Below are 27981 nucleotides of genomic sequence, written 5' to 3'. Positions count from 1 at the left end.
TCCCAATTTTTAAAAAAAAGGTGCGTGGAGTCCCTACGCGCGGATGAAGTTATACTTCTTAGTGATATTCAGAAGCAAAATGCGAAACAATCACACATACATATATTATGTCGTTTGCACATTTGTCTGTATGTTTGCGAAAGCAAATGTTCTACAAAAGCATATTTCTATACTTAAACAAAATTATTGGAATTATCGTATGTTTCTTACATGCATAACCAAACCATACTTAAGTCAGCGCAAACTAAGTGTCAATGGTGGTGTTGGTGGTAAGCGCTTGGAAAGTCAAAATGCTAACACAGGTTCGAATCTCGACAGAATAAATTTTTAGTTTCTTGCTTTTAACATCGCATACTATACAAATAAATATTTTTCTTACTAATAGAAATTAAATTTATCACAGCAATATACATATACATAAGAAAAATATTTATTTGTATAGTATACTATGTTAAAAGGCATACATCTTCTATCCTATCTTGTGTATCTGCACATGCTCATATGAGTGCGCGCATGTGCGCGTTCAGAAATTGAAATCATATTTTCATCACTTATCAATATACTTATTACATGTGCGCGCATTGACTTGCATGTTCATACATTCATATATACTTATATGTACATATATTTGCATACATTGCCGAACAAATAATGCACAAGCATACAAACATGCACATGCGTACACATATGAATATGTCACCAACAAAAAATTGATCTTCACAAGTCAATATGGCAGCCAAATTGGCGAAGAACAAGTGTAGGAAATTTTACAACAAAAACGATTTCATTCATGAACGCAGGCGCAAATTCCATCGCTTCATTCATAAAAACAGAGGCCGTAACATCTCCCCGAACATGCCTTTGCAAACAAGTCGTCTTTTTGCACAAAAGCTAAAAATCATAAATTGCACAACTTTCTGGTGCTTCTCGCAAAAATCTGCGTCGATATGTATTCACGATCATACGTATACATACATACATATATACGCATGTTTGTAGCCGAAGCTGCTACAGCGGCAAGGAGTGACAATCGGAGGCCATTACTTTACTTATGCCATAGAAATTCTATTGCTACGAATATGGAAATGACAACGAAATAATGCAAATATGCATATTTCTAAAGGTCATTAATTTTTTTGAAGAAATGAAAGGAATGAATGATCCTGAGAAGTATAGTCTTAACTTTTCAACGGCCAACGCAGAGTATTTCAACCAAAAGGAATTTATTCATTAAAATCACCACTCAGCAGCCCTTTTATCCGTTGTAAGCGAACGATTTTCGAAGAAACTTCTTCTTCATTTCTAATATACCATAAGACCAAATTAGAAATGAACTTCTTAAACCTCACGCTGTCAGATAAAACGATATACCTCGTCATCGCGAATCGATTTCCAAAAATGGAAATTAAGACAGACAGAAATGATTCTGTGAAGTATAGTCTTAATTTTTCAAAGGCCAACGCAGAGTATTTCAAACAAAAGTCACATAAAATAGTTGAGAATTCGCAGAAATGAAAGACAAACGAAAGAAAAAGAAGTATGACTTCAATAATGCACAAGCATACAAACATACATATGCGCACACATGTGAATATGTCACCAACCAAAAATTGAAACATTGTTCTACAAAAACAACAACAGCATAAGCATGGCAACATTGTGTTGTTGGTAGAAAAGCCGAGCTGTGCCGAAAGAAACAATCGCCGACTGTCACCGCTTTCCTTGCTACTCGAACATCTTCGCAGACACGGTTGCGTTAAAGATTCACATTGAGCAAGGTTGCGCAACTTGCATTTAACGCAACCTTTTTCGAACTCGTATAAGAAGTATAGCTTCAAAAAAATCACATAAAATTAACTTACTTACCTTTTTGTTGTACGATCCTCCTTTACGATGGTACGAGCATAAATGACATGCGTCTTTCAATCGTTTTTTTGTTACCCTTTTTGCGATTTTCTTTTGGCACTATTGACAATTATGGGGATGTTCGAGCAAGCAAATAACTGCAGCAATATTACGACAATGTTTTTTTTCTGCAGATACTCAGCTGATACTTATATTGCAATATTTTTGCATCGAATGATGCCTTTCTATACTGCCGCAGTGATTGAGACTCGAAGTCCCCTAAGTTTTCTCCTTCGCACTCATTCAAATAAATCAAGAAATAAAATAAACTTTTTTATCTCATTTAGGTAAACAAAAAATAACCCGAAAATGTGTGCTGGTGTTAGTGCATAGAAAAAAAATTTGTAGTTGTATTGAAATATTTGACGAATGTGGGTAGCCGTGGTTGGCATGGTTATACATACGGGAAATTCCAAGTAAAAACAATATACACAAACAGATTGACGACATATTATCACAGACTTACCCAAATGCCAAGTATGTAATGACAGATAACGAAAAAACATTCACGAGTATACATATGTGCGAAACAAGTATACGAAAAACTACAAATTGTACATACAGTTACACCAATATTTCATTCGACAACCAACGGTCAAGTAGAGCGTACACATAGCACCCTCGCTAGAGCCCCAGCACAGGAACATAACTACTCACCGGAAGACGAAATTTTTAACGCGGCACGACAATACAATATAAGAATTCACTCAGTCAAAGGAGAAAAACCCGAGGATGTGTTCTTCAATCGATGAGGGTATCCTGACATTCAAAAAAAAACTTGAAACACATCAATTTGTTCTTACCATAATAAAAATCGTAAGAGTATCAAGTACAAAAATATTATATACTCCAAAACACACCGTCAAAACAAAAATGTCAGCTCATAAAATTAATACGGCTACACCTGATCACGACGACTTAATCGAAATTAAGACATGATTAAGTATGCTGAAAGAAAAAAGAAAAAAGCATAAGAAACAAATTAATAATTTGAGAGATTCTTAGAAACCCTAGACCCTAAAACTATAACAGACAGCTGTGTTCGAGCTGCTTAATATTTACCGCAGTACTGCAATCCTGTTGCTAACTTGATACTATATTGAATATGATTAACTGATACTTTGCTGCAATACTGCAATAATTATTTCGCGCAAAACGTGTGGCTTCCAAATAAGAAATTTTAAGAAATACAGTGGACTAATAAAGTTTACATACACCTAGTTCTATTAAATTACTTCACGTTTATTTGTTAAAAAATTAATAAGTTTTGTGTTTTTTTCTATCCATTTCAAAAGATGTATATTTAACATTAAATTTAGCATATCAAAATTGTTTTTTATACACAAATAAAAAAATTAATGCTAAAGCTTAAAATGCGCTTAATTCATATCAAAAAAGTTTACGTACACTAATGATTATTTATAGACTTAAATCAAAAGTAATTACAATAGCTGTAGCGGTTTTTAGGCTACAATTTGTTGCTATTATTGCCCTAGACATCGACGTATGCTCCCCACTCGATTTCTAGTATTATTTAGTACTATTAGGTGTATGTAAACTTTATTAGCCCACTGTAAATGGTAATTGCTGACGAAATGTCGGGAAATGGATGTGAAAATTTTTAAAAAATTCTAAGAAAAGAAAGGTAAGGCTGAATTTACCGACTGTTGTGCCAAAGATACCTTCTTTGTCCACCCTGGTGTTAAAGTCGTTAAGCACGATTTTAACATCCAAGCGAATATTGGAGGCAAATTTGGTCACATGGTCCTTCTCTTCCGTCGGGGCGTGGACGAAAATCAGTGATATGTTTAAGAACTTCGCTTTGATGCGGATTGTGGCTAGACGTTCATCTACGGGGGTGAATGACAGAACACCGCGACGGAGTTTCTCTCCCACCACGAATACTTCATAATTCTTATTTCGTTTGCGGTGGTCGTCATCAAGAGGGAGGTTTCTCTTCCGAAGCTGTTTCTTACTTTTCATTGGGGGCTTTTTTACGTGGCTGATTCCAAACCTTTACCTCACTTTAGCTCGCCTTCAAACGGATGTTCTATGCTACCCAGAGGATACTTAGTCAAAGACCGGAAGTCGTGAGGTACTTGAGCCATATGTAAAATAATCGATATTTGACTAAATTAAATTAATTAATTAAGTTAGTGATTTTAAATAATTTAAAGTTTATTACATTTTGATTCACCTTAAAAAATATTTTATATTATAGAAAATAAAACAAATCTGAAAAATTTAAATAATATAAAATGGAAAGATTCATAGGGTCTTCCCGTCTTTTAATCCGACAAAAGGTGACGGCTAAAATACTCTTAAAGCGTTGATGAAATTATTTGATCGTCTCTAGGGCACTTTAGGAAAAGAGAAAGAAAGAGACTCCAAACGTACTAAAACGAGTCTTCTAAACTCAAAACATGCCTGCAAGGATAGCTATCAATGAGATAAGCTCACTCTATAAAGTCATTAGTATTATAGTAGTAATGAACGCAATAAAAAAGATGTTGACAGTATTACCTTTGTGATACCACAGTCAGAGACCAGCTGACGATAGAATTGGGACAAAAAGCTGAAAATAGTATAACGTTAGAGGACTACCTCGATGGTTAAAATATTATCTTCCATGATCCTCAATAATGAGATATTTGAGTTTTCTACTTACTATATACTCCACGAGATTTTTTATGTCATCTCCTCCTTTTTTCTTATAGGTTTTGTGGTCTGGCAAAATGAAAACAACTGAAACAAAGAGTTCCCTTAAATATTAATATCGATATAATGTTGTTTAAACTGTATAGTGAATTTAAAATTTGTTTTCTGAATTGATACTACCATAATATATTACACACACAAAATACATTATGGCAGTATATTAAATGTTTTTAAAAATTTATTGAAAATTTAATTTCTTATACATGAAAAATCACCAAGTAGGCTAAAAATGTTGTTCAGCTTCATCTGCAAATGCCGTTTCTAAAATATTATAGTTTTTGGTTACATTTTACACAATTCGGGTAACTGATTCTTAAGATATAACATTTTGAGTGATGTTATGTTGGGCATTTCAAAAACGAAATAGAAATATTGTATATTAATGGCTCACAGTTTTTATGAGGGTTATTGGAACTTGGATGATAGATAACATCAAAATGATGCCCCACGTAACAAATCACAAAAAACTATAGCAAGATTGTTGCCCAGAGACTTTTCTTGTTTTTATACCAGAACAGATTGCAAAACGTACTATATATATAATACACATTTTTTTAAATTTCAACTTAAAAAGTAGCTTAATGGTTTAGCTTTTCCATTTTTACTAATAACAGCCCTTCGTCCTGCAAGAAAAAGATTTTTAAATACAACATTATTAGAAAAGTCTTTGTATACATGCCTTCGTTATTCGAAGAGTTCGCAATCCCCATTACATCCAATGATTTTATGAGTGTACCAAGATTTGGCCGATCGTCGAGATATTTGTTGCTAATACGTAGAGTAGTTCGCTCACGATTCTTCGTTTGTGTATGCCAAACCAATATTTCTGTACAGTTATTTGCTTTAGGTTCAATTATATTTAAATTTAACCGGATACTACGTAGAAAAAGGTCCTCTTTATAGCCCGGTTTATAAGGCATGCTAGCATTTGGATACTCAGCCATATATGCCAAATTCGTTGCAAATCCGGCCATATCCACTAGCCAACGCCTTTCTGCTACCCATGAATCTAGAAATCCAACCACTTTCCCCTATCGAATATAGTTATTAATAATTAAAAACAATAAGAACAAATCTATTCAAACCTCACCTTTCATACAACTGGTCCACTTACGGAGTACGCTTCAATTAGTCCCACAGGAAACATAGAAACCCGATGTGTATCTCTTATTTCAGAGAATAACTTTAAATCATATGTATTGTCATCATCACCAAAGTAGAGAATTCCGTTTGTGATATTTCGCTGTCGTAACCATTGTATTGCTGCCCGGCGGTTGGCTACACCACGAGGCATTAGCTTTTTTCTGCGGTAAAATTCTGGCATTGGACTTGCCAAGTGCGTAAAAGGTAAACCTAATATAAAAGACTATTTAATAATTTACTACAGTTTGTTAAATATAGTATTAGATATAAATAGTTTACACTTTTAAAAATTATTATTATAGTAGATACAACACACATATGCCAATGATTAGCTCATATATATAATAGTGCAAGTTATGTTAGTCATTCGACGAAATATGATTATTAATTTTTAACGAAAAATGTATTTAATTTTAGTCATAGTAGAATATATTCAGCCTTATTGCAAACTTCGTGTAAATAAATAAATCTCATGTATCTTTCTTTTCAAGCGAACGAAAAATTCGTATATCGAATTTCGAATCTCGATTTTGTTATTGTGAACTTCGGCGATCTAAATTTATAAAGGCAATTGCGAATTTTTTAGCTTCAACATATCTTTTAATATCCTTTCAACATATTGCTACAGAGTATAATAGCTTCGTTCGTGGTTGTTTGTATCGCCTAAAAACGTACGAACGTGGTTGGCCACTGCCACGTCCACAAAACGCCATTAATCGAAATCTGATAAATTGCCATAACTAAGCCGGAAAATAAGATATATGTATAATAACAAGATTGGAAATTCTTACAAAGTAGGCGTGGTTCCACCCCACAATAGATTTAATGTACATATCTTCTAAATCATTCTAGCTATTATGACCAAATTCGCACAACGCAAATCTTCTTATCATCTCTATCCACCTTGTGAAAATGGGTGAATTTGGATTATACCTCGTTCATTTCACATACATATAACGGTTTTGTTATAAACTACTAAAAGTGCAATAAATCTATAACTTCTTGACCGATTACAACAGTGAAGTATTAGCTCCACAGTTCTCTTATTTACTGGCATAGAAACCGTTTACGCGGTTATAGCCAACGATATGACCTAACCAGCGTAGCCTTGCGTGAACTAATACACATGACTGCATTCTTAGTTTTAATTTAGTTAGTTACCTTTTTGTCAGTCTGAATCTGATTTATCAAGATTTTTCACCTTAGTGTTGACCTAAAAGTCAACGTAGTTGTTTTAATAACCCTTTGTAGCCACATTAGTTCTTAAAGTAAATTGTTAATAAAGTGTGCTTAAATTTTTTTGCTGGTCGTTCCCCGCTAACTATTTCGTGACTAGGTTGTATTTTGTATTTCGTATGAATAAATTAAAATTTCGATTAGAAAAAATATTTGAAAGTGGCAAACGTCTCCCATATGAAGTTGTCGATAAGAAAAAACTAATATATGAAGTTTTCCATCGGGAATGGCGTTCACACGAAGCTTATAATAAGGCTGATTACGTGCAACGGATTAGGCCACGCACTGTATGCAAGCCAAGGTCGCCGTAATACCATATATCCCGCAATCACCATACATTAATCCTATTCAAAATATCTCTTTCTCTAACTTTTTGGAAAATCGTATTCGAAAACATCGAATTTCTTCAAAATAAAACCAAAAAACGGATCATCGACTTAGTGGGTAAAAAAATCCGAAAATAATACTAGAAATCGAGTGGGGAGCATACGTCGATGTCTAGGCATTTTAAGCTTTAGCATTAATTTTTTTATTTGTGTAAAAAAAAATATTTTTATATGCTAAATTTAATGTTAAATATACATCTTTTGAAATGGATAAAAAAAAACGTAAAATTTATTAATTTTATAACAAACTAGCTGACCCCGCAGCCGTTTTCCTGCGTGAAATTACATATGTGTTCTGAAATGAAAAGAAAATTAAATTTATCATTTCTTTTATTTTCAATGTAACGCAGCTTTATAAACAACATTTTTTGGTTTCTGTTCCGGTGCGTAAATGTACAGAGAAGATAGTTTTCCAAATTGGGAGCATGCCACGTATTTTTGGCCGTGTAAAAAACATAGCAGCTCAAAGTGTATGCCATACACTTCCAGCGACCATCCTTGCGCCTTGATGATTGTCATCTCAAATGCTATTTTTACTGGAAACGGAATCCGTTTGAACTGAAATGGCAAATCGTGAGAACCCAAACAAATTCGTAGAATCAAGCATTCTGCCCTCTTGTATTCGATAGCTGCGTCACAATCAATCGGGTTCCATTACACAGTTTCGGCGCTTGTAGATTGCGAAGCATAATGACGACAGATCCAACTTGGAGACGCAAATGATGCGGTGGCATACAAAGCCCCTCCAAAGAATTTAGAAACTCCACTGGATAATTCACGGCGTCGTCTTCATTGTCACGACGATCGATCGATTTGTATGAGCGCAACTCTCCCGGAATTTGACTTTGAATCTTCCAGTTTAAGTCTAAACAATTCGTGATGAGTTCATCTTTCGTGAATCGATAAACGGCAGATGGAATTGATATCAAACCAACGGAAGTATCAACTGGAATTTATCCACATTCAATTTTTAGATGTAAAATGTCTTCGGCAATGGCATTTTTGTTCGTATCCCATAATAGACGCGGATTTGGAGGCTGATATGTCGAAATGATTATCGTGAAAAGTGTGCGAACGTCATTTTCATTCCAGTGATTATCATTTTCCAGCAATTGTAATTGCTGGCTTGCTTCTCAAAAAGTTGCACATACCGTGTCATTCACAGTACGCAATGACTCATATGAAGTTGAACCGCGTACATTTATCAATAGCAACCGAAGGTAGAAACAATCGTCGTTTTTCGGGTGGATTGTGTAAATTCATCTTATTCTAAATTGAAAGCTGAATGTTCTGCCATTGTCGTCTGGTGAGCAACGCCGATAAAGTACAGTACAGTACAGCCATCATTTCTTGTTTGTGTTTCCGAAAGAAAAGCAGGTGGATAGTGTTTAGAGGATTTATTGTCAGACATACAAATCGAAGTGGGATTGTGGTATCCGCAAGGCCCATGAACCATAATGGTTTTCATCACTTCCTATAATACTGGATCTTTCTCTGCATCAGGAATTTCAGCAGAAATGATTTCATCAATTTGATCTGGTGTAACCACCATCCAAAAAGGAATGTGTGCGTGGGGCAAACCGCTCTTTTGCGACTCAACAGAGTACATCTAGTATCTAATCGCAACATATATACGTTGCTTCTAGATAAAGTCCATCGAAGCTGTTGATTGAAAAGTCTTGATGTGACATCGTGACGATCGCTTGCTGATTGACCGCGATCCATAATACCGCACGTATGTCATCGCATCTTGGAAGTACTCGGTCAAGTGCCTTGCGCTGCTAATGTACTTATGTTGATGCCAAAAAGAACACCGACCGATATTTGCGCGACCAATTGGTGGCATCCTAACAAATTTCAATCTGCAATTGATCACTTTGTGTGCAACACACATAACATTTTCACTGAATAATTTCAAAAAATTTTTGAAGCAAACGAAATTTGAACGATTCAAATAATTGAAAAACAAAACAAAAAAAAATTTGTATGGAAAAAATTAACTTTTTGGAATCGTCCAATTTTCCGACTTTTCCTCACGAAAAGCATACAGGTTTTTTTATTTCTAAACCTTCCCCGATCCACACAGAATATTCTCTGAAAATTTCATCAAGATTGGTTCAGTCGTTCCCTTAGCGTTACTAATAAACAAGCAATCATTCGTTTGTATGGGAAAAAGAAAAAGGCTGTTTTTAGGGGTTTTCCGGCAATTATTCGGGGTTTTCGCTGTAAAAACCATCCTTGAGCCTCAACGAACATTTTAAAAAAAGAATTGGCAAAATTTGTCCAGGCGTTTTTGAGTTATGCGCTTACCAACACATTTTGCGATTCATTTTTATATATAAGATAAACGTGCCGTAATTTAATAGAACTAGATATATGTAAACTTTATTAGCCCACTGTATATGGTAATTGCTGACGAAATGTCGAGAAATGGATGTGAAAATTTTTAAAAAATTCTAAGAAAAGAAAGGTAAGGCTGAATTTACCGACTGTTGTGCCAAAGATACCTTCTTTGTCCACCCTGGTGTTAAAGTCGTTAAGCACGATTTTGACATCCAAGCGAATATTGGAGGCAAATTTGGTCACATGGTCCTTCTCTTCCGTCGGGGCGTGGACGAAAATCAGCGATATGTTTAAGAACTTCGCTTTGATGCGGATTGTGGCTAGACGTTCATCTACGGGGGTGAATGACAGAACACCGCGACGGAGTTTCTCTCCCACCACGAATACTTCATAATTCTTATTTCGTTTGCTGTGGTCGTCATCAAGAGGGAGGTTTCTCTTCCGAAGCTGTTTCTTACTTTTCATTGGGGGCTTTTTTACGTGGCTGATTCCAAACCTTTAGCTCACTTTAGCTCGTCTTCAAACGGATGTTCTATGCTACCCAGAGGATACTTAGTCAAAGACCGGAAGTCGTGAGGTACTTGAGCCATATGTAAAATAATCGATATTTGACTAAATTAAATTAATTAATTAAGTTAGTGATTTTAAATAATTTAAAGTTTATTACATTTTGATTCACCTTAAAAAATATTTTATATTATAGAAAATAAAACAAATCTGAAAAATTTAAATAATATAAAATGTAAAGATTCATAGGGTCTTCCCGTCTTTTAATCCGACAAAAGGTGACGGCTAAAATACTCTTAAAGCGTTGATGAAATTATTTGATCGTCTCTAGGGCACTTTAGGAAAAGAGAAAGAAAGAGTCTCCAAACGTACTAAAACGAGTCTTCTAAACTCAAAACACGCCTGCAAGGATAGCTATCAATGAGATAAGCTCACTCTATAAAGTCATTAGTATTATAGTAGTAATGAACGCAATAAAAAAGATGTTGACAGTATTACCTTTGTGATACCACAGTCAGAGACCAGCTGACGATAGAATTGGGACAAAAAGCTGAAAATAGTATAACGTTAGAGGACTACCTCGATGGTTAAAATATTATCTTCCATGATCCTCAATAATGAGATATTTGAGTTTTCTACTTACTATATACTCCACGAGATTTTTTATGTCATCTCCTCCTTTTTTCTTATAGGTTTTGTGGTCTGGCAAAATGAAAACAACTGAAACAAAGAGTTCCCTTAAATATTAATATCGATATAATGTTGTTTAAACTGTATAGTGAATTTAAAATTTGTTTTCTGAATTGATACTACCATAATATATTACACACACAAAATACATTATGGCAGTATATTAAATATTTTCAAAAATTTATTGAAAATTTAATCTCATTAGCTCTTATACATGAAAAATCACCAAGTAGGCTAAAAATGTTGTTCAGCTTCATCTGCAAATGCCGTTTCTAAAATATTATAGTTTTTGGTTACATTTTACACAATTCGGGTAACTGATTCTTAAGATATAACATTTTGAGTGATGTTATGTTGGGCATTTCAAAAACGAAATAGAAATATTGTATATTAATGGCTCACAGTTTTTATGAGGGTTATTGGAACTTGGATGATAGATAACATCAAAATGATGCCCCACGTAACAAATCACAAAAAACTATAGCAAGATTGTTGCCCAGAGACTTTTCTTGTTTTTATACCAGAACAGATTGCAAAACGTACTATATACTTATATAATACACATTTTTTAAATTTCAACTTAAAAAGTAGCTTAATGGTTTAGCTTTTCCATTTTTACTAATAACAGCCCTTCGTCCTGCAAGAAAAAGATTTTTAAATACAACATTATTAGAAAAGTCTTTGTATACATGCCTTCGTTATTCGAAGAGTTCGCAATCCCCATTACATCCAATGATTTTATGAGTGTACCAAGATTTGGCCGATCGTCGAGATATTTGTTGCTAATACGTAGAGTAGTTCGCTCACGATTCTTCGTTTGTGTATGCCAAACCAATATTTCTGTACAGTTATTTGCTTTAGGTTCAATTATATTTAAATTTAACCGGATACTACGTAGAAAAAGGTCCTCTTTATAGCCCGGTTTATAAGGCATGCTAGCATTTGGATACTCAGCCATATATGCCAAATTCGTTGCAAATCCGGCCATATCCACTAGCCAACGCCTTTCTGCTACCCATGAATCTAGAAATCCAACCACTTTCCCCTATCGAATATAGTTATTAATAATTAAAAACAATAAGAACAAATCTATTCAAACCTCACCTTTCATACAACTGGTCCACTTACGGAGTACGCTTCAATTAGTCCCACAGGAAACATAGAAACCCGATGTGTATCTCTTATTTCAGAGAATAACTTTAAATCATATGTATTGTCATCATCACCAAAGTAGAGAATTCCGTTTGTGATATTTCGCTGTCGTAACCATTGTATTGCTGCCCGGCGGTTGGCTACACCACGAGGCATTAGCTTTTTTCTGCGGTAAAATTCTGGCATTGGACTTGCCAAGTGCGTAAAAGGTAAACCTAATATAAAAGACTATTTAATAATTTACTACAGTTTGTTAAATATAGTATTAGATATAAATAGTTTACACTTTTAAAAATTATTATTATAGTAGATACAACACACATATGCCAATGATTAGCTCATATATATAATAGTGCAAGTTATGTTAGTCATTCGACGAAATATGATTATTAATTTTTAACGAAAAATGTATTTAATTTTAGTCATAGTAGAATATATTCAGCCTTATTGCAAACTTCGTGTAAATAAATAAATCTCATGTATCTTTCTTTTCAAGCGAACGAAAAATTCGTATATCGAATTTCGAATCTCGATTTTGTTATTGTGAACTTCGGCGATCTAAATTTATAAAGGCAATTGCGAATTTTTTAGCTTCAACATATCTTTTAATATCCTTTCAACATATTGCTACAGAGTATAATAGCTTCGTTCGTGGTTGTTTGTATCGCCTAAAAACGTACGAACGTGGTTGGCCACTGCCACGTCCACAAAACGCCATTAATCGAAATCTGATAAATTGCCATAACTAAGCCGGAAAATAAGATATATGTATAATAACAAGATTGGAAATTCTTACAAAGTAGGCGTGGTTCCACCCCACAATAGATTTAATGTACATATCTTCTAAATCATTCTAGCTATTATGACCAAATTCGCACAACGCAAATCTTCTTATCATCTCTATCCACCTTGTGAAAATGGGTGAATTTGGATTATACCTCGTTCATTTCACATACATATAACGGTTTTGTTATAAACTACTAAAAGTGCAATAAATCTATAACTTCTTGACCGATTACAACAGTGAAGTATTAGCTCCACAATTTAGTTCGTTTTCTTATTTACTGGCATAGAAACCGTTTACGCGGTTATAGCCAACGATATGACCTAACCAGCGTAGCCTTGCGTGAACTAATACACATGACTGCATTCTTAGTTTTAATTTAGTTAGTTACCTTTTTGTCAGTCTGAATCTGATTTATCAAGATTTTTCACCTTAGTGTTGACCTAAAAGTCAACGTAGTTGTTTTAATAACCCTTTGTAGCCACATTAGTTCTTAAAGTAAATTGTTAATAAAGTGTGCTTAAATTTTTTTGCTGGTCGTTCCCCGCTAACTATTTCGTGACTAGGTTGTATTTTGTATTTCGTATGAATAAATTAAAATTTCGATTAGAAAAAATATTTGAAAGTGGCAAACGTCTCCCATATGAAGTTGTCGATAAGAAAAAACTAATATATGAAGTTTTCCATCGGGAATGGCGTTCACACGAAGCTTATAATAAGGCTGATTACGTGCAACGGATTAGGCCACGCACTGTATGCAAGCCAAGGTCGCCGTAATACCATATATCCCGCAATCACCATACATTAATCCTATTCAAAATATCTCTTTCTCTAACTTTTTGGAAAATCGTATTCGAAAACATCGAATTTCTTCAAAATAAAACCAAAAAACGGATCATCGACTTAGTGGGTAAAAAAATCCGAAAATAATACTAGAAATCGAGTGGGGAGCATACGTCGATGTCTAGGCATTTTAAGCTTTAGCATTAATTTTTTTATTTTTGTAAAAAAAAAAATATTTTTATATGCTAAATTTAATGTTAAATATACATCTTTTGAAATGGATAAAAAAAAAAACGTAAAATTTATTAATTTTATAACAAACTAGCTGACCCCGCAGCCGTTTTCCTGCGTGAAATTACATATGTGTTTTGAAATGAAAAGAAAATTAAATTTATCATTTCTTTTATTTTCAATGTAACGCAGCTTTATAAACAACATTTTTTGGTTTCTGTTCCGGTGCGTAAATGTACAGAGAAGATAGTTTTCCAAATTGGGAGCATGCCACGTATTTTTGGCCGTGTAAAAAACATAGCAGCTCAAAGTGTATGCCATACACTTCCAGCGACCATCCTTGCGCCTTGATGATTGTCATCTCAAATGCTATTTTTACTGGAAACGGAATCCGTTTGAACTGAAATGGCAAATCGTGAGAACCCAAACAAATTCGTAGAATCAAGCATTCTGCCCTCTTGTATTCGATAGCTGCGTCACAATCAATCGGGTTCCATTACACAGTTTCGGCGCTTGTAGATTGCGAAGCATAATGACGACAGATCCAACTTGGAGACGCAAATGATGCGGTGGCATACAAAGCCCCTCCAAAGAATTTAGAAACTCCACTGGATAATTCACGGCGTCGTCTTCATTGTCAAGACGATCGATCGATTTGTATGAGCGCAACTCTCCCGGAATTTGACTTTGAATCTTCCAGTTTAAGTCTAAACAATTCGTGATGAGTTCATCTTTCGTGAATCGATAAACGGCAGATGGAATTGATATCAAACCAACGGAAGTATCAACTGGAATTTATCCACATTCAATTTTTAGATGTAAAATGTCTTCGGCAATGGCATTTTTGTTCGTATCCCATAATAGACGCGGATTTGGAGGCTGATATGTCGAAATGATTATCGTGAAAAGTGTGCGAACGTCATTTTCATTCCAGTGATTATCATTTTCCAGCAATTGTAATTGCTGGCTTGCTTCTCAAAAAGTTGCACATACCGTGTCATTCACAGTACGCAATGACTCATATGAAGTTGAACCGCGTACATTTATCAATAGCAACCGAAGGTAGAAACAATCGTCGTTTTTCGGGTGGATTGTGTAAATTCATCTTATTCTAAATTGAAAGCTGAATGTTCTGCCATTGTCGTCTGGTGAGCAACGCCGATAAAGTACAGTACAGTACAGCCATCATTTCTTGTTTGTGTTTCCGAAAGAAAAGCAGGTGGATAGTGTTTAGAGGATTTATTGTCAGACATACAAATCGAAGTGGGATTGTGGTATCCGCAAGGCCCATGAACCATAATGGTTTTCATCACTTCCTATAATACTGGATCTTTCTCTGCATCAGGAATTTCAGCAGAAATGATTTCATCAATTTGATCTGGTGTAACCACCATCCAAAAAGGAATGTGTGCGTGGGGCAAACCGCTCTTTTGCGACTCAACAGAGTACATCTAGTATCTAATCGCAACATATATACGTTGCTTCTAGATAAAGTCCATCGAAGCTGTTGCTTGAAAAGTCTTGATGTGACATCGTGACGATCGCTTGCTGATTGACCGCGATCCATAATACCGCACGTATGTCATCGCATCTTGGAAGTACTCGGTCAAGTGCCTTGCGCTGCTAATGTACTTATGTTGATGCCAAAAAGAACACCGACCGATATTTGCGCGACCAATTGGTGGCATCCTAACAAATTTCAATCTGCAATTGATCACTTTGTGTGCAACACACATAACATTTTCACTGAATAATTTCAAAAAATTTTTGAAGCAAACGAAATTTGAACGATTCAAATAATTGAAAAACAAAACAAAAAAAAATTTGTATGGAAAAAATTAACTTTTTGGAATCGTCCAATTTTCCGACTTTTCCTCACGAAAAGCATACAGGTTTTTTTATTTCTAAACCTTCCCCGATCCACACAGAATATTCTCTGAAAATTTCATCAAGATTGGTTCAGTCGTTCCCTTAGCGTTACTAATAAACAAGCAATCATTCGTTTGTATGGGAAAAAGAAAAAGGCTGTTTTTAGGGGTTTTCCGGCAATTATTCGGGGTTTTCGCTGTAAAAGCCATCCTTGAGCCTCAACGAACATTTTAAAAAAATTGGCAAAATTTGTCCAGGCGTTTTTGAGTTATGCGCTTACCAACACATTTTGCGATTCATTTTTATATATAAGATAAACGTGCCGTAATTTAATAGAACTAGATATATGTAAACTTTATTAGCCCACTGTATATGGTAATTGCTGACGAAATGTCGAGAAATGGATGTGAAAATTTTTAAAAAATTCTAAGAAAAGAAAGGTAAGGCTGAATTTACCGACTGTTGTGCCAAAAATACCTTCTTTGTCCACCCTGGTGTTAAAGTCGTTAAGCACGATTTTGACATCCAAGCGAATATTGGAGGCAAATTTGGTCACATGGTCCTTCTCTTCCGTCGAGGCGTGGACGAAAATCAGCGATATGTTTAAGAACTTCGCTTTGATGCGGATTGTGGCTAGACGTTCATCTACGGGGGTGAATGACAGAACACCGCGACGGAGTTTCTCTCCCACCACGAATACTTCATAATTCTTATTTCGTTTGCTGTGGTCGTCATCAAGAGGGAGGTTTCTCTTCCGAAGCTGTTTCTTACTTTTCATTGGGGGCTTTTTTACGTGGCTGATTCCAAACCTTTAGCTCACTTTAGCTCGTCTTCAAACGGATGTTCTATGCTACCCAGAGGATACTTAGTCAAAGACCGGAAGTCGTGAGGTACTTGAGCCATATGTAAAATAATCGATATTTGACTAAATTAAATTAATTAATTAAGTTAGTGATTTTAAACAATTTAAAGTTTATTACATTTTGATTCACCTTAAAAAATATTTTATATTATAGAAAATAAAACAAATCTGAAAAATTTAAATAATATAAAATGTAAAGATTCATAGGGTCTTCCCGTCTTTTAATCCGACAAAAGGTGACGGCTAAAATACTCTTAAAGCGTTGATGAAATTATTTGATCGTCTCTAGGGCACTTTAGGAAAAGAGAAAGAAAGAGTCTCCAAACGTACTAAAACGAGTCTTCTAAACTCAAAACACGCCTGCAAGGATAGCTATCAATGAGATAAGCTCACTCTATAAAGTCATTAGTATTATAGTAGTAATGAACGCAATAAAAAAGATGTTGACAGTATTACCTTTGTGATACCACAGTCAGAGACCAGCTGACGATAGAATTGGGACAAAAAGCTGAAAATAGTATAACGTTAGAGGACTACCTCGATGGTTAAAATATTATCTTCCATGATCCTCAATAATGAGATATTTGAGTTTTCTACTTACTATATACTCCACGAGATTTTTTATGTCATCTCCTCCTTTTTTCTTATAGGTTTTGTGGTCTGGCAAAATGAAAACAACTGAAACAAAGAGTTCCCTTAATATCGATATAATGTTGTTTAAACTGTATAGTGAATTTAAAATTTGTTTTCTGAATTGATACTACCATAATATATTACACACACAAAATACATTATGGCAGTATATTAAATATTTTCAAAAATTTATTGAAAATTTAATCTCATTAGCTCTTATACATGAAAAATCACCAAGTAGGCTAAAAATGTTGTTCAGCTTCATCTGCAAATGCCGTTTCTAAAATATTATAGTTTTTGGTTACATTTTACACAATTCGGGTAACTGATTCTTAAGATATAACATTTTGAGTGATGTTATGTTGGGCATTTCAAAAACGAAATAGAAATATTGTATATTAATGGCTCACAGTTTTTATGAGGGTTATTGGAACTTGGATGATAGATAACATCAAAATGATGCCCCACGTAACAAATCACAAAAAACTATAGCAAGATTGTTGCCCAGAGACTTTTCTTGTTTTTATACCAGAACAGATTGCAAAACGTACTATATACTTATATAATACACATTTTTTAAATTTCAACTTAAAAAGTAGCTTAATGGTTTAGCTTTTCCATTTTTACTAATAACAGCCCTTCGTCCTGCAAGAAAAAGATTTTTAAATACAACATTATTAGACAAGTCTTTGTATACATGCCTTCGTTATCCGAAGAGTTCGCAATCCCCATTACATCCAATGATTTTATGAGTGTACCAAGATTTGACCGATCGTCGAGATATTTGTTGCTAATACGTAGAGTAGTTCGCTCACGATTCTTCGTTTGTGTATGCCAAACCAATATTTCTGTACAGTTATTTGCTTTAGGTTCAATTATATTTAAATTTAACCGGATACTACGTAGAAAAAGGTCCTCTTCATAGCCCGGTTTATAAGGCATGCTAGCATTTGGATACTCAGCCATATATGCCAAATTCGTTGCAAATCCGGCCATATCCACTGGCCAACGCCTTTCTGCTACCCATGAATCTAGAAATCCAACCACTTTCCCCTATCGAATATAGTTATTAATAGTTAAAAACAATAAGAACAAATCTATTCAAACCTCACCTTTCGTACAACTGGTCCACTTACGGAATACTCTTCAATTAGTCCCACAGGAAACATAGAAACCCGTTGTGTATCTCTTATTTCAGAGAATAACTTTAAATCATATGTATTGTCATCATCACCAAAGTAGAGAATTCCGTTTGTGATATTTCGCTGTCGTAACCATTGTATTGCTGCCCGGCGGTTGGCTACACCACGAGGCATTGGCTTTTTCCTGCGGTAAAATTCTGGCATTGGACTTGCCAAGTGCGTAAAAGGTAAACCTAATATAAAAGACTATTTAATAATTTACTACAGTTTGTTAAATATAGTATTAGATATAAATAGTTTACACTTTTAATAATTATTATTAAAGTAGATACAACTCATACTCATTTTCGAATCTCGATTTTGCTATTTCGGCGATCTAAATTTATAAAGGCAATTGCGAATTTTTTAGCTTACAAATATCTTTTAATATCCTTTCAACATATTGCTACAGAGTATAATAGCTTTGTTCGTGGTTGTTTGTATCGCCTAAAAACGTACGAACGTGGTTGGCCACTGCCACGTCCACAAAACGCCATAAATCGAAATCTGATAAATTGCCATAACTAAGCCGGAAAATAAGATATATGTATAATAACAAGATTGGAAATTCTTACGAAGTAGGCGTGGTTCCACCCCATAATAGATTTAATGTAGATATCTTCTAAATCATTCTAGCTACTATAGCCAAATTCGCACAACGCAAATCTTTTTATCATCTCTATCCACCTTGTGAAAATGGGTGAATTTGGATTACGCCTCTCGAAAACTCGCAACGTTGACTCCTCAGATGTTATCACCGTCCATGCCTCTGCACCATATAGCAGGACTGGAATAATGAGTGACTTATAGAATTTGGTCTTTATTCGTCGAGAGAAACTCAGTCCTAAGTTGCACCTGTTGGTGAGAGTTATTCCATGTTGGATTCCGACCCTGACGTTATTGTTGTTTTTAATGCTGGTTCCAAGATAGAAGAATTATCTAGGACTTCGAAGTTGTGACTGTCAACAGTGACGTAGGTGCCTCATCGCGAGTTCGACGGCTGTTTGTGTGATGACAGGAGATATTTCGTCTTGCTGTCGCTCACCACCAGACCCATTTGCTCCGCTATCTTATCCAAATGCTGAATTAATGAGCGGGTGTTGAGGCCAATGTTATTAATATCATCAGCATACGCCAGCAGCTGTACACTATTATAGAAGATTGTACCTTCACAGTTTAGTTCTGCAGCTCGAATTATTTTCTCCAGAAGTAGGTTGAAGAAATCACACGAAAGAGAGTATTCACCTTGTCTGAAACCTCGTTTGGTATCAAACGGCTCGGTGAGGTTCTTCCCTATCTTAATGGAGCTTTCGGTCTTGCTCAACGTCAGTTTACGCAGCCGTATTAGTTTTGCGGGGATACCAAATTCAGACATCGCAGCATAAAGGCAGCTCCTTTTCGTGCTGTCGAAAGCAGCTTTGAAAACGACAAGAGGTGGTGTGTGTCGATTGCCCTTTCACGGGTCTTTTTCAAAATTTGGCCCATGGTGATTTGCCAGGTCTAAAGTCACACTGATAAGGTCCAATCAGTTTGTTGACGGTGGGCTTTAATATTTCATATAATACGCGCGATAGAACCTCTTACGCAATGTTGAGAAGGCTTATCCCACGGTAATTACCGTGTAGCGCCTTTTTGTGGATTGGGCAGAGCACACTTAAATTCCAATCGTTGGGCATGCTATCGTCCGACCATGTCCTATGCATCAGTCACTGATCACCTCTTGAGGTTTTACAAGAGTACGCTCCAGTCTTGAAACCTTCTGTTAGTCGCCGCATCTTTTCGTAGAAGTGACGAGCATTACCCCTCTCGGCCAGCTGTCAAGCTTTTCGTACTCACGCATTTCGGTCTCTAAATTTCGCTTCCATCTTCAACTCTCAGTATCTATCCCACCCCAGCAGTCTACTTTTTCTCCGCTACGACACTGCACTCCTCATCGCACCAGCTGTTCTTTTGTATTTTCCTAAAACCAATGGTTTCGGTTGCAGCTTGAAATGCTGTCCCACCGTTACCGAGTTGTTGACGAGTGCTCTCAGAGAGCAGGAGTGCAAGCCGAGTAGAAAATCCTTCGGCTGTCTGTTGTGATTGCAGCTTCTCGATGTCAAACCTTCCTTGTATTTGTTGACGTGCATTTTATGTTGCACGGAGGCGGGTGCGAATCTTCCGTCTTCGTTGGGGCGTAGGCACAAATCAGCGATATGTTTAAGAACGTCGCTTTAATGTGGATTGCGGTTAGACGTTCATCTACCGGGGTGAATGGCAGAACACGACGACGGAGTCTCTCTCCCACCACGAATTTCACACCGAACTTGCGCTCCTTTATATGGCCACTGCAGTCAATGCCACAAGAACCTAATCGCCTCAGTCCTTGTCTCGTCCATCGCATTTCTTGGACGGCGGTGATGTCAGCCTTTACTGTAACGAGGACATCAACCAGCTGGGCAGCAGCACCTTCTGTATTAAAATACCGGACAATCCAGGGCATGCCCTGAAATCATAATTTTTATTCCGTTTGCTGTGGTCGTCATCAAAAGGAAGGTTCCTCTTCCGAGGCTGCTTTTTACTTTTCATTGGGGGCTTTTTTACGTGGCGGGCCCAAAACCCTGAGAAGGGACGGTTCGTTTTCTCACTTTAGTTCAGCTTCAAACGGGTGTTCTATGTCACCCAGAGGATACTTAGTCAAAGACCGGAAGTCGTGAGCTGCTTGAGCCTTATGTAAAAGAATCGTTTCTGGCCACTCGCAAGTGAATGGGTGAATGGCGACCAGAGAACTTTTCTCACTTGCGTGAACTTCTACCCATGACGGCATCCTTAGTTTTAATTTAGTTAGTTACCTTTTTGTCAGTCTGAATCTGATTTATCAAGATTTTTCACCTTAGTGTTGACCTAAAATTCAACGTAGTTGTTTTAATAACCCTTTGTAGCCACATTAGTTCTTAAAGTAAATTGTTAATAAAGTGTGCTTACATTTTTTTGTTGGTTGTTCCCCGCTAACTATTTCGTGACTAGATTGTATTTTGTATTTCGTATGAATAAATTAAAATTTCGATTAGAAAAAATATTTGAAAGTGGCAATTGTTCCCATATGAAGTTGTCGATAAGAAAAACCTAATATATGAAGTTTTCCATCGGGAATGGCGTTCACACGAAGCTTATAATAAGGCTGATTATGTGCAACGGATTATGACCGCACTGTATGCAAGCCAAGGTCGCCGTAATACCATAAATTTTTAAAAGTACCTTTACACTCCATTTCTTGCTTGTTGTATACAAGGAGCGTTCCAAAGTAAACAGGATTTTCTGAATTTAGCGCCCCTTGGTGGCAGGTGCATTAAAATCTGCTATCTTTATCGATTGTCCAGTGAGAATTGCATGACTTTTCATCGATTAGAAGTGAAGTTATTGCGTTTTAAGTGTCAGTATGTTTGTGCTAGCGGTGCGAAAATGAGCTTCGAACAAAGAGCTTTAAAATAAATAAAATTGGTAAAACTTTTACCGAAACGTTTCAATTGATGAAACAAGTTTATGGCGATGGTTGTCTACCCCGTAGCAGAATACACGAGTGGTTTCAACATTTTTAAAGTGGTTGTCAGGACATAAATGACGATCAACATGTGGACCAATCAATATCCGTGATCACCGGAAATTCCATCAAAACTTAGCGTGAATTCATCAAAAATCAGCCGAAATCGTCATTGAAATTCATGGAAATGGAATTAAACATCTCCAAAACAGCGATTTATCTCATTTTGACCGAACTTTGGGGCTTACGAAAGGTGTGTGCACGGTTTGCTCAGCACAAATTGACTGACGACCAAAAATTGCTCATAAACCAACATTCGAAGGACATTATTGTGACCGATTATTTGACCAAAAATCACATCTTAATCATTAACTACTCGCCTTATTCACCTGATATGTGCGATTTTTGCACCGGCATACTGGCGGCCATACCGGCCAACGAGCTAAAACACTCGTTCAACATGCTTTTGGACTGTGCAAAAAGCTGTATTGAAGCAGAAGGAGACTATTTTAAATAACGTAAATTTATTTTGCCGAAAAACCATTTGTTCTGTTTTTTTTAAGTCCTGTTTACTTTGGAACACCCCTTGTATTTATACTTTTCCTAAATTCTGTATTATTACGTAAACAATATATCCAAACCAATAATATAGTTGTTAGGACATATCTAAGTAATGTAAAGGTAAAGTTAAACCCATTAAGGATTAATTGGGAAGGTACCGCTGCCCAGCTGATTGATGTCCTCGTAAAAATAAAGGCTGATATCACCACCGTCCAAGAAATGCGATGGACGGGCAAGGACTGAGGCAAGTAGGTCCTTGTGGCATTTACTATAGTAGCCATATAAAGGAGCGGAAGTTCGGTGTGAAATTCGTGGTGGGAGAGAGACTCTGTCGCCGAGTACTGTCATTCACCCCGGTGGATGAACGGCTAGCCACAATCCGCATCAAAGTGAAGTTCTTTAACATATCTCTTATTTGCGCCCACGCCCCGACGGAACAAAAGGACGATGTGACCAAAGACGCCTTCTTTGAGCGCTTGGAGTGCACCTATGAGACTTGGGCAGCTACTCCACGATGTCAAAATCGTGCTTGGCGACTTTAACACCAGGGTAGGCAAAGAAGGTATCTTTGGCACTACGGTCTTCGCCGGGGCCCGAAATATGGTTGTCTTTAGAACTAGATTCCAGCATAAGAAAATTCATTAAGCTACCTGGCTGTCTTCGGATCGAAAAACCACCAACCAGATCGATCATATTGTGATAGACGGAAGACATGTCTCCAGTGTTTTAAATGTGCGTGCGCTCCGAGGACCTAACATCGACGCGGACCACTACCTTGTTTCAGACAAGGTACGCACCCCGCAAAACTAATCCGGTTGTTTAAACTGACGTTGAGTAACACCAAAAGCTCCGTTAAGATCTGGAAGAACCTAACCAGCCCGTTCGACGCCAAATGAGGTTTCAGACAAAGTGACTCTCTTTCGTGTGATTTCTTCAGTCTATTTTTGGAGAAAATAATTCGAGCTGCAGAACTAACCCGAGAAGGTACAATCTTCTATAATAGTGTACAGCTGCTGGCGTATGCTGATGATATTGATATCTTTGGCCTCAACACCCGTGCCGTTAATGCAGAATTTTAATACAGTTTTTCCAAATTGCGATATTGAAGGACTAATAAATGAATATGGCGCCTATTTATTGATTCTTCAACATGAAGTTTAAAACCAATTTTGCTACACATTAGCAACCAATACCCTTCATCACCAGTTGATAATTCTAAGTATTAAAAGAGTATTCTTTCCAACCTCCAGTTCTTATTCGAAAAACTAGAATATGATAAACACAAGTGGCAATTGTGTGATTAATTAAAGATAACGACAATTTTAAAACAATAAAAGAAAGAGAGCAGCCTGGCAAAGTTTTAGAGGAGTTACAACAAAATTTCTAGAAAATATATAATTACAAGTGTTGTCGACAAAATGGTGAAGAGTTTTCACAATTTCACTTTCTTCATTTAAATGTTGAATATTTTCCTGAAAATTGAGGTGACTTTACTGAAGAGCAAAACGAAAGATTTCATCAGTATTTAAAATACGTTGAAAAGAGGTATCAGGGAATGTGGAATGTACACATGTTGGCAGACTATTGTTGTTCAATAAAAAAAGAACATACAAGAAAAACACTAAGAAGATCATACGAAATTAAAAGAATTCGTTATCAGTAAGTCAAGACATATAAAAATTTATTTGTAAATTTAACCTAACGTAAAAATGAGAGGCAAGGGGATTAACGTAATCAAGCACCCCAATCCTGCTAGGTCCACGTCGTTGTTTCTGGGTATGACTGAATGTAGGTACTTGTAAAAGAAAAGACGTTTAGAAAATCTGATGTCAAATTCGTAATCATCGATACCCTAAACGTCCAAGAAACAAGTCTCAAGCGAATCTGATAAATTTTTAATTTTTCGTCCGCCCTATTGGATGCGCCATTGTATATTTTCAAAAACTAAGCTTATAATAAGTGACCTCAAAATTTTTAAACATTAAGAAAAATATAATTACGTGATGAGCAAAACGGACTTTAGTCTCGAGATCTAAAACAAAAAATTATTTAATTAATTTTCCAAAATAAAGTTTCATAAAATATCTTTTTTTAATTATAACTAGCTAATCTTCCTAAATCCATATATGTACTTTTATAGATATCTTACCAAATCTTTTGAGTAAACCATCTATATAAGCATTGCATGCTTTAAGATCATTTGCAAGAATCCAATGAATACGTGGTACATGTAGTAGTGTATATGCCAACCGAATGAGTTCAGGTATCTGCTCTCGTCTAGGATATGTGGGCGTCACAAAATATATCATAGGTAAGGCTTGATAATCGCGTAGTGCGCGGTCGTGAACAAAAACTCGATGGTCAGCAGGAACCTCGTTGCAAACAAGATAAGACTCGTTGAGCCGAGCGTGTACTGTCTCATCTTTAAAAAATAAAAAAAATATATATTTTTTTGATCTAATCGTGAAAAACATCTTGTTTATAAATTTATCTATAAGTTTACGGAATATGTATGATAGTTTAATAAGCTGATTTTATATATTTTATCGTAATTATATTCCTTTCTTATGAAATCGTTGATATGAGGTGTTCAGTTAATTTTTCTGCCATATACTATACAGATTTGAAATTAAATACTTCAAAACATCTATTTTAATAGTATATGGGCATTTCCAACGGTCGCGAACCGTACGTTCGCACGCAAAAAATAGCGAAATAGAGCAAAATATTCTAAAAGAATTAATTGCACGCTGAAATTTTTCCATTGGTTTTTATTTATAAGGTTGAGTACCGGTCGCGAACGTACGGGTCGCGAACGTACGATTTTTTCACTAATTACTGCAAACGACTTGCTTTCATTAAACAACTTGCTTATAGTTGACATGTGCGCTTTGAATTTCATTTTGGCACACCAGCCTATAATTTTCCGCAAAATCTATTTGTAAGACAAGTACCCCAGGCGTGATATTTTTCCTTGCGTTTTCAAACTAATTTTGTTGTGCTCGCTTTTCAAAGAAATGTTGCTTGAAAATTGGCAGTTGAACTTGTAGTTCATGGAGCAATTCCGATAACGCAGCAACAGTGCAAGTCAAAATTCCACGATCGCCCACTTTCCTCCAGTACTGCCATTTAACATTTCGTCCATTTTTGACAAGTATTTTAGCGGCACAATACCTTTTACATCTTTTGTACACTTTTCTCAATCGTTTGTCAACCAATTTTCATTTTCGATATTGCAACAAACTAATTTCAAGAAACTTTCGAAGCTTTCGGAAAAACATTCAATAAAAAACTGAAATTGCCGTGACGCATGCATACACAGATGTATGGCATTTTGCTCGAAAGTTGAACATTTCTTGGGCGGCAATCGAAAAATCGTGATTTATTTACGCTTTTGCCCAATTGCTTCTTTTTTATAAACCTCGTAAGCTTCCGATATCGTTAGGAGCATAAAAAGCTTAGCCACAATTTTCCCATCAACAATGAGTGTATCCCTTTTTCCTGCAGCCTGAACGCTGATATCTTCACGCAAAAAAAAAAAATTCTTTCGCCAATTTTAATTTTGTCTCCATTTCTAAGTCACTATCAAATGTACGAGTATTTTTTTCTTTACAATTTGTTGTTTCGATATACTTTTTATGCAGTGCAGCAATGACTTCCATTTTCTTTGCCAAATCCCTTGGCAATGCATTTTCAGCTTTCTTTAGGGCTTTCCCTAATGTTTGTTTGCAAGTATAAGTAATATGTTCTTCTCCTTGTCTACTGTAATTTTCTTTTTGCGGTATATTTTCAACCTCTCACATTCTTTTTCCTGCATCTCTTTTAAAAGCTTGTTGTTTTTTGGCAATTTCGATAGCTCTAAGCGGCGTTTTCTCATTCTTTCAACTGCTTTTTCACGATATTTTTTTATATTTTCGGGATCGCTTTTGATTTTGTCTAAGTACACCTGATGTTTGACCTTTTGCGATTTAGCACATGTTTTACCCATCTTTATAAATAAATATACTCGTAAATATGTGCGTATTAAAATAATAACTAAAAATATGTACTTGTTTAGAAACAAATCAATACTTACGGTCGCGAACGTACGAAATTTTGAAAATCGAAATAAAAAGTTTGATGTACTGTTTACCTAAGTAATTTTGTTTTTTGGTTACGGATGCTTAACTTGCTTTAGTCGTGTTTTTTTAGGCACCTGTTTGTACTAAATGTGAAGTAATAGCAATAAATGACGTTTTCGGTCGCGAACGTACGATTAGATCGTAGATAATAAGCGAAATAAAAATTTACCGTTATTCGATTTTTGTTTGGCCTCTTTGCATTGTTCTCTTGTTATTTGGTATTAATAAAGAGATTTTGTGATAAAGTACAACCATAACATAAGTTATTCATATAAAACAACTCAAGAGAAAAAATACCTCAAGAATAGCTCAAAGTAAAAACAAATACTTTGACTTACTTTATTGCAATATACACAGTGCCGTCTTAGCCTCGAGGCAAATAAGGCAAGTGCCTATGGGCCCATCGGTACTTAGGGGCCCACTAAAAAAATTAGAACAAATTTGTACTTGTTGAAAGACAATGCAAAAAAAATTATATGTATGATCGCGACGCAGCGTAAATAAAAAGAACAAAAAAAAATTACTCAAAATTATTTATTTGCTTATGCGAGCTACTTGAAAAGCACGCTTAAACAACAACAATTTCTCAGAAAAGCAACCGGCGTCAAAATAAAATATTTTTCAAGGGTAGGCTTCAGCAGAAGCACATCAAGTCGGCGCCACAGATTACCCGTTATGTCATTCAGACAAAATTATATACGAGCAGACAAAAAATATAAGAATATTTGCTTCTGTTGAAGACAATTTACAACAGTGGTCGGCAAAATTTCATTTCCAAGCCCATGGGCTTGCAGCAGTCGACGCTCTGCTGACACACATGTTCCATAAACTACTTCGCGCAACGCACGATGATGTGTGTTCGGCTATTGCGTCGCTGCTAGTACTGCAAACAATGTACTACAAACATGAACACAAATACCAGCACAAAAGCAGCAAAAACGCATACATGCTACAAAGCCCTCAGTAGCGTTTGCGTGCCTTTGATTTACAATAACAATTATGTTACGATCAATAATGAACATTTGTGCAAACAAGAAACTGTTAAATTCTTTCTTTCTGTTATTTTTATGGCATTGCAGCAGCGCATTTTGCGAGAAGCATTAATAATTAATAATATTAGTAATATAAAGAATTCATTCATAACCGGAATTTTCTCAATACATTGTTTTGCGTAACAAAAGGGTTATTTTTATTCATTATTTATTTTTTGAAGTTATACTTCTTATACGACGCCGGAAAAGGTTGCGATAGATTCTGGTTGCGCAACCTTCCATATAAAAGTAACGCAAAGTTGCGCAACCTCGCTCCATCCATATGAATGTAACGCAACCTTGTCTGCGAATATGTGCGAGCAGC

At 35.8% G+C, this 27981-nt stretch overlaps 1 protein-coding gene, 1 non-coding gene and 1 pseudogene across 4 annotated transcripts in view; all 3 read right to left on the bottom strand.

Annotated features, from left to right (window-relative positions):
* Nucleotides 1–1238: 1238 nt before the first annotated feature.
* Nucleotides 1239–1443, bottom strand: LOC125775917 (small nucleolar RNA U3). The gene has a single exon (XR_007421433.1). It is a non-coding gene; the product is annotated as a small nucleolar RNA U3 (small nucleolar RNA).
* A 3712-nt stretch (nucleotides 1444–5155) lies between these two features.
* LOC125775429 (galactosylgalactosylxylosylprotein 3-beta-glucuronosyltransferase S-like) lies at nucleotides 5156–17508 on the bottom strand (annotated as a pseudogene).
* A 231-nt stretch (nucleotides 17509–17739) lies between these two features.
* The window catches only part of LOC105228375 (galactosylgalactosylxylosylprotein 3-beta-glucuronosyltransferase S), a 75347-nt gene continuing 65105 nt past the window's right edge, over nucleotides 17740–27981 (bottom strand). For 2 of the 3 annotated variants that reach the window (XM_049445877.1, XM_049445879.1), the window contains exons 2-6: nucleotides 24654–24926; nucleotides 24505–24536; nucleotides 18355–18630; nucleotides 17944–18295; nucleotides 17740–17887 (exon numbers count right to left, since the gene is read on the bottom strand). In XM_049445877.1, the coding sequence (XP_049301834.1) occupies nucleotides 17826–17887; nucleotides 17944–18295; nucleotides 18355–18630; nucleotides 24505–24536; nucleotides 24654–24926 (995 nt within the window). In that variant the 3' untranslated portion in view covers nucleotides 17740–17825. The remainder of the gene's footprint in view (nucleotides 17888–17943; nucleotides 18296–18354; nucleotides 18631–24504; nucleotides 24537–24653; nucleotides 24927–27981) is intronic. The other variant, XM_049445878.1, reaches the window with a different exon arrangement.

This window comes from Bactrocera dorsalis, chromosome 1 (genome assembly GCF_023373825.1).
Source record: "Bactrocera dorsalis isolate Fly_Bdor chromosome 1, ASM2337382v1, whole genome shotgun sequence".
Taxonomy (NCBI): domain Eukaryota; kingdom Metazoa; phylum Arthropoda; class Insecta; order Diptera; family Tephritidae; genus Bactrocera; species Bactrocera dorsalis.
This window is presented reverse-complemented; position numbering and strand designations above follow the sequence as displayed.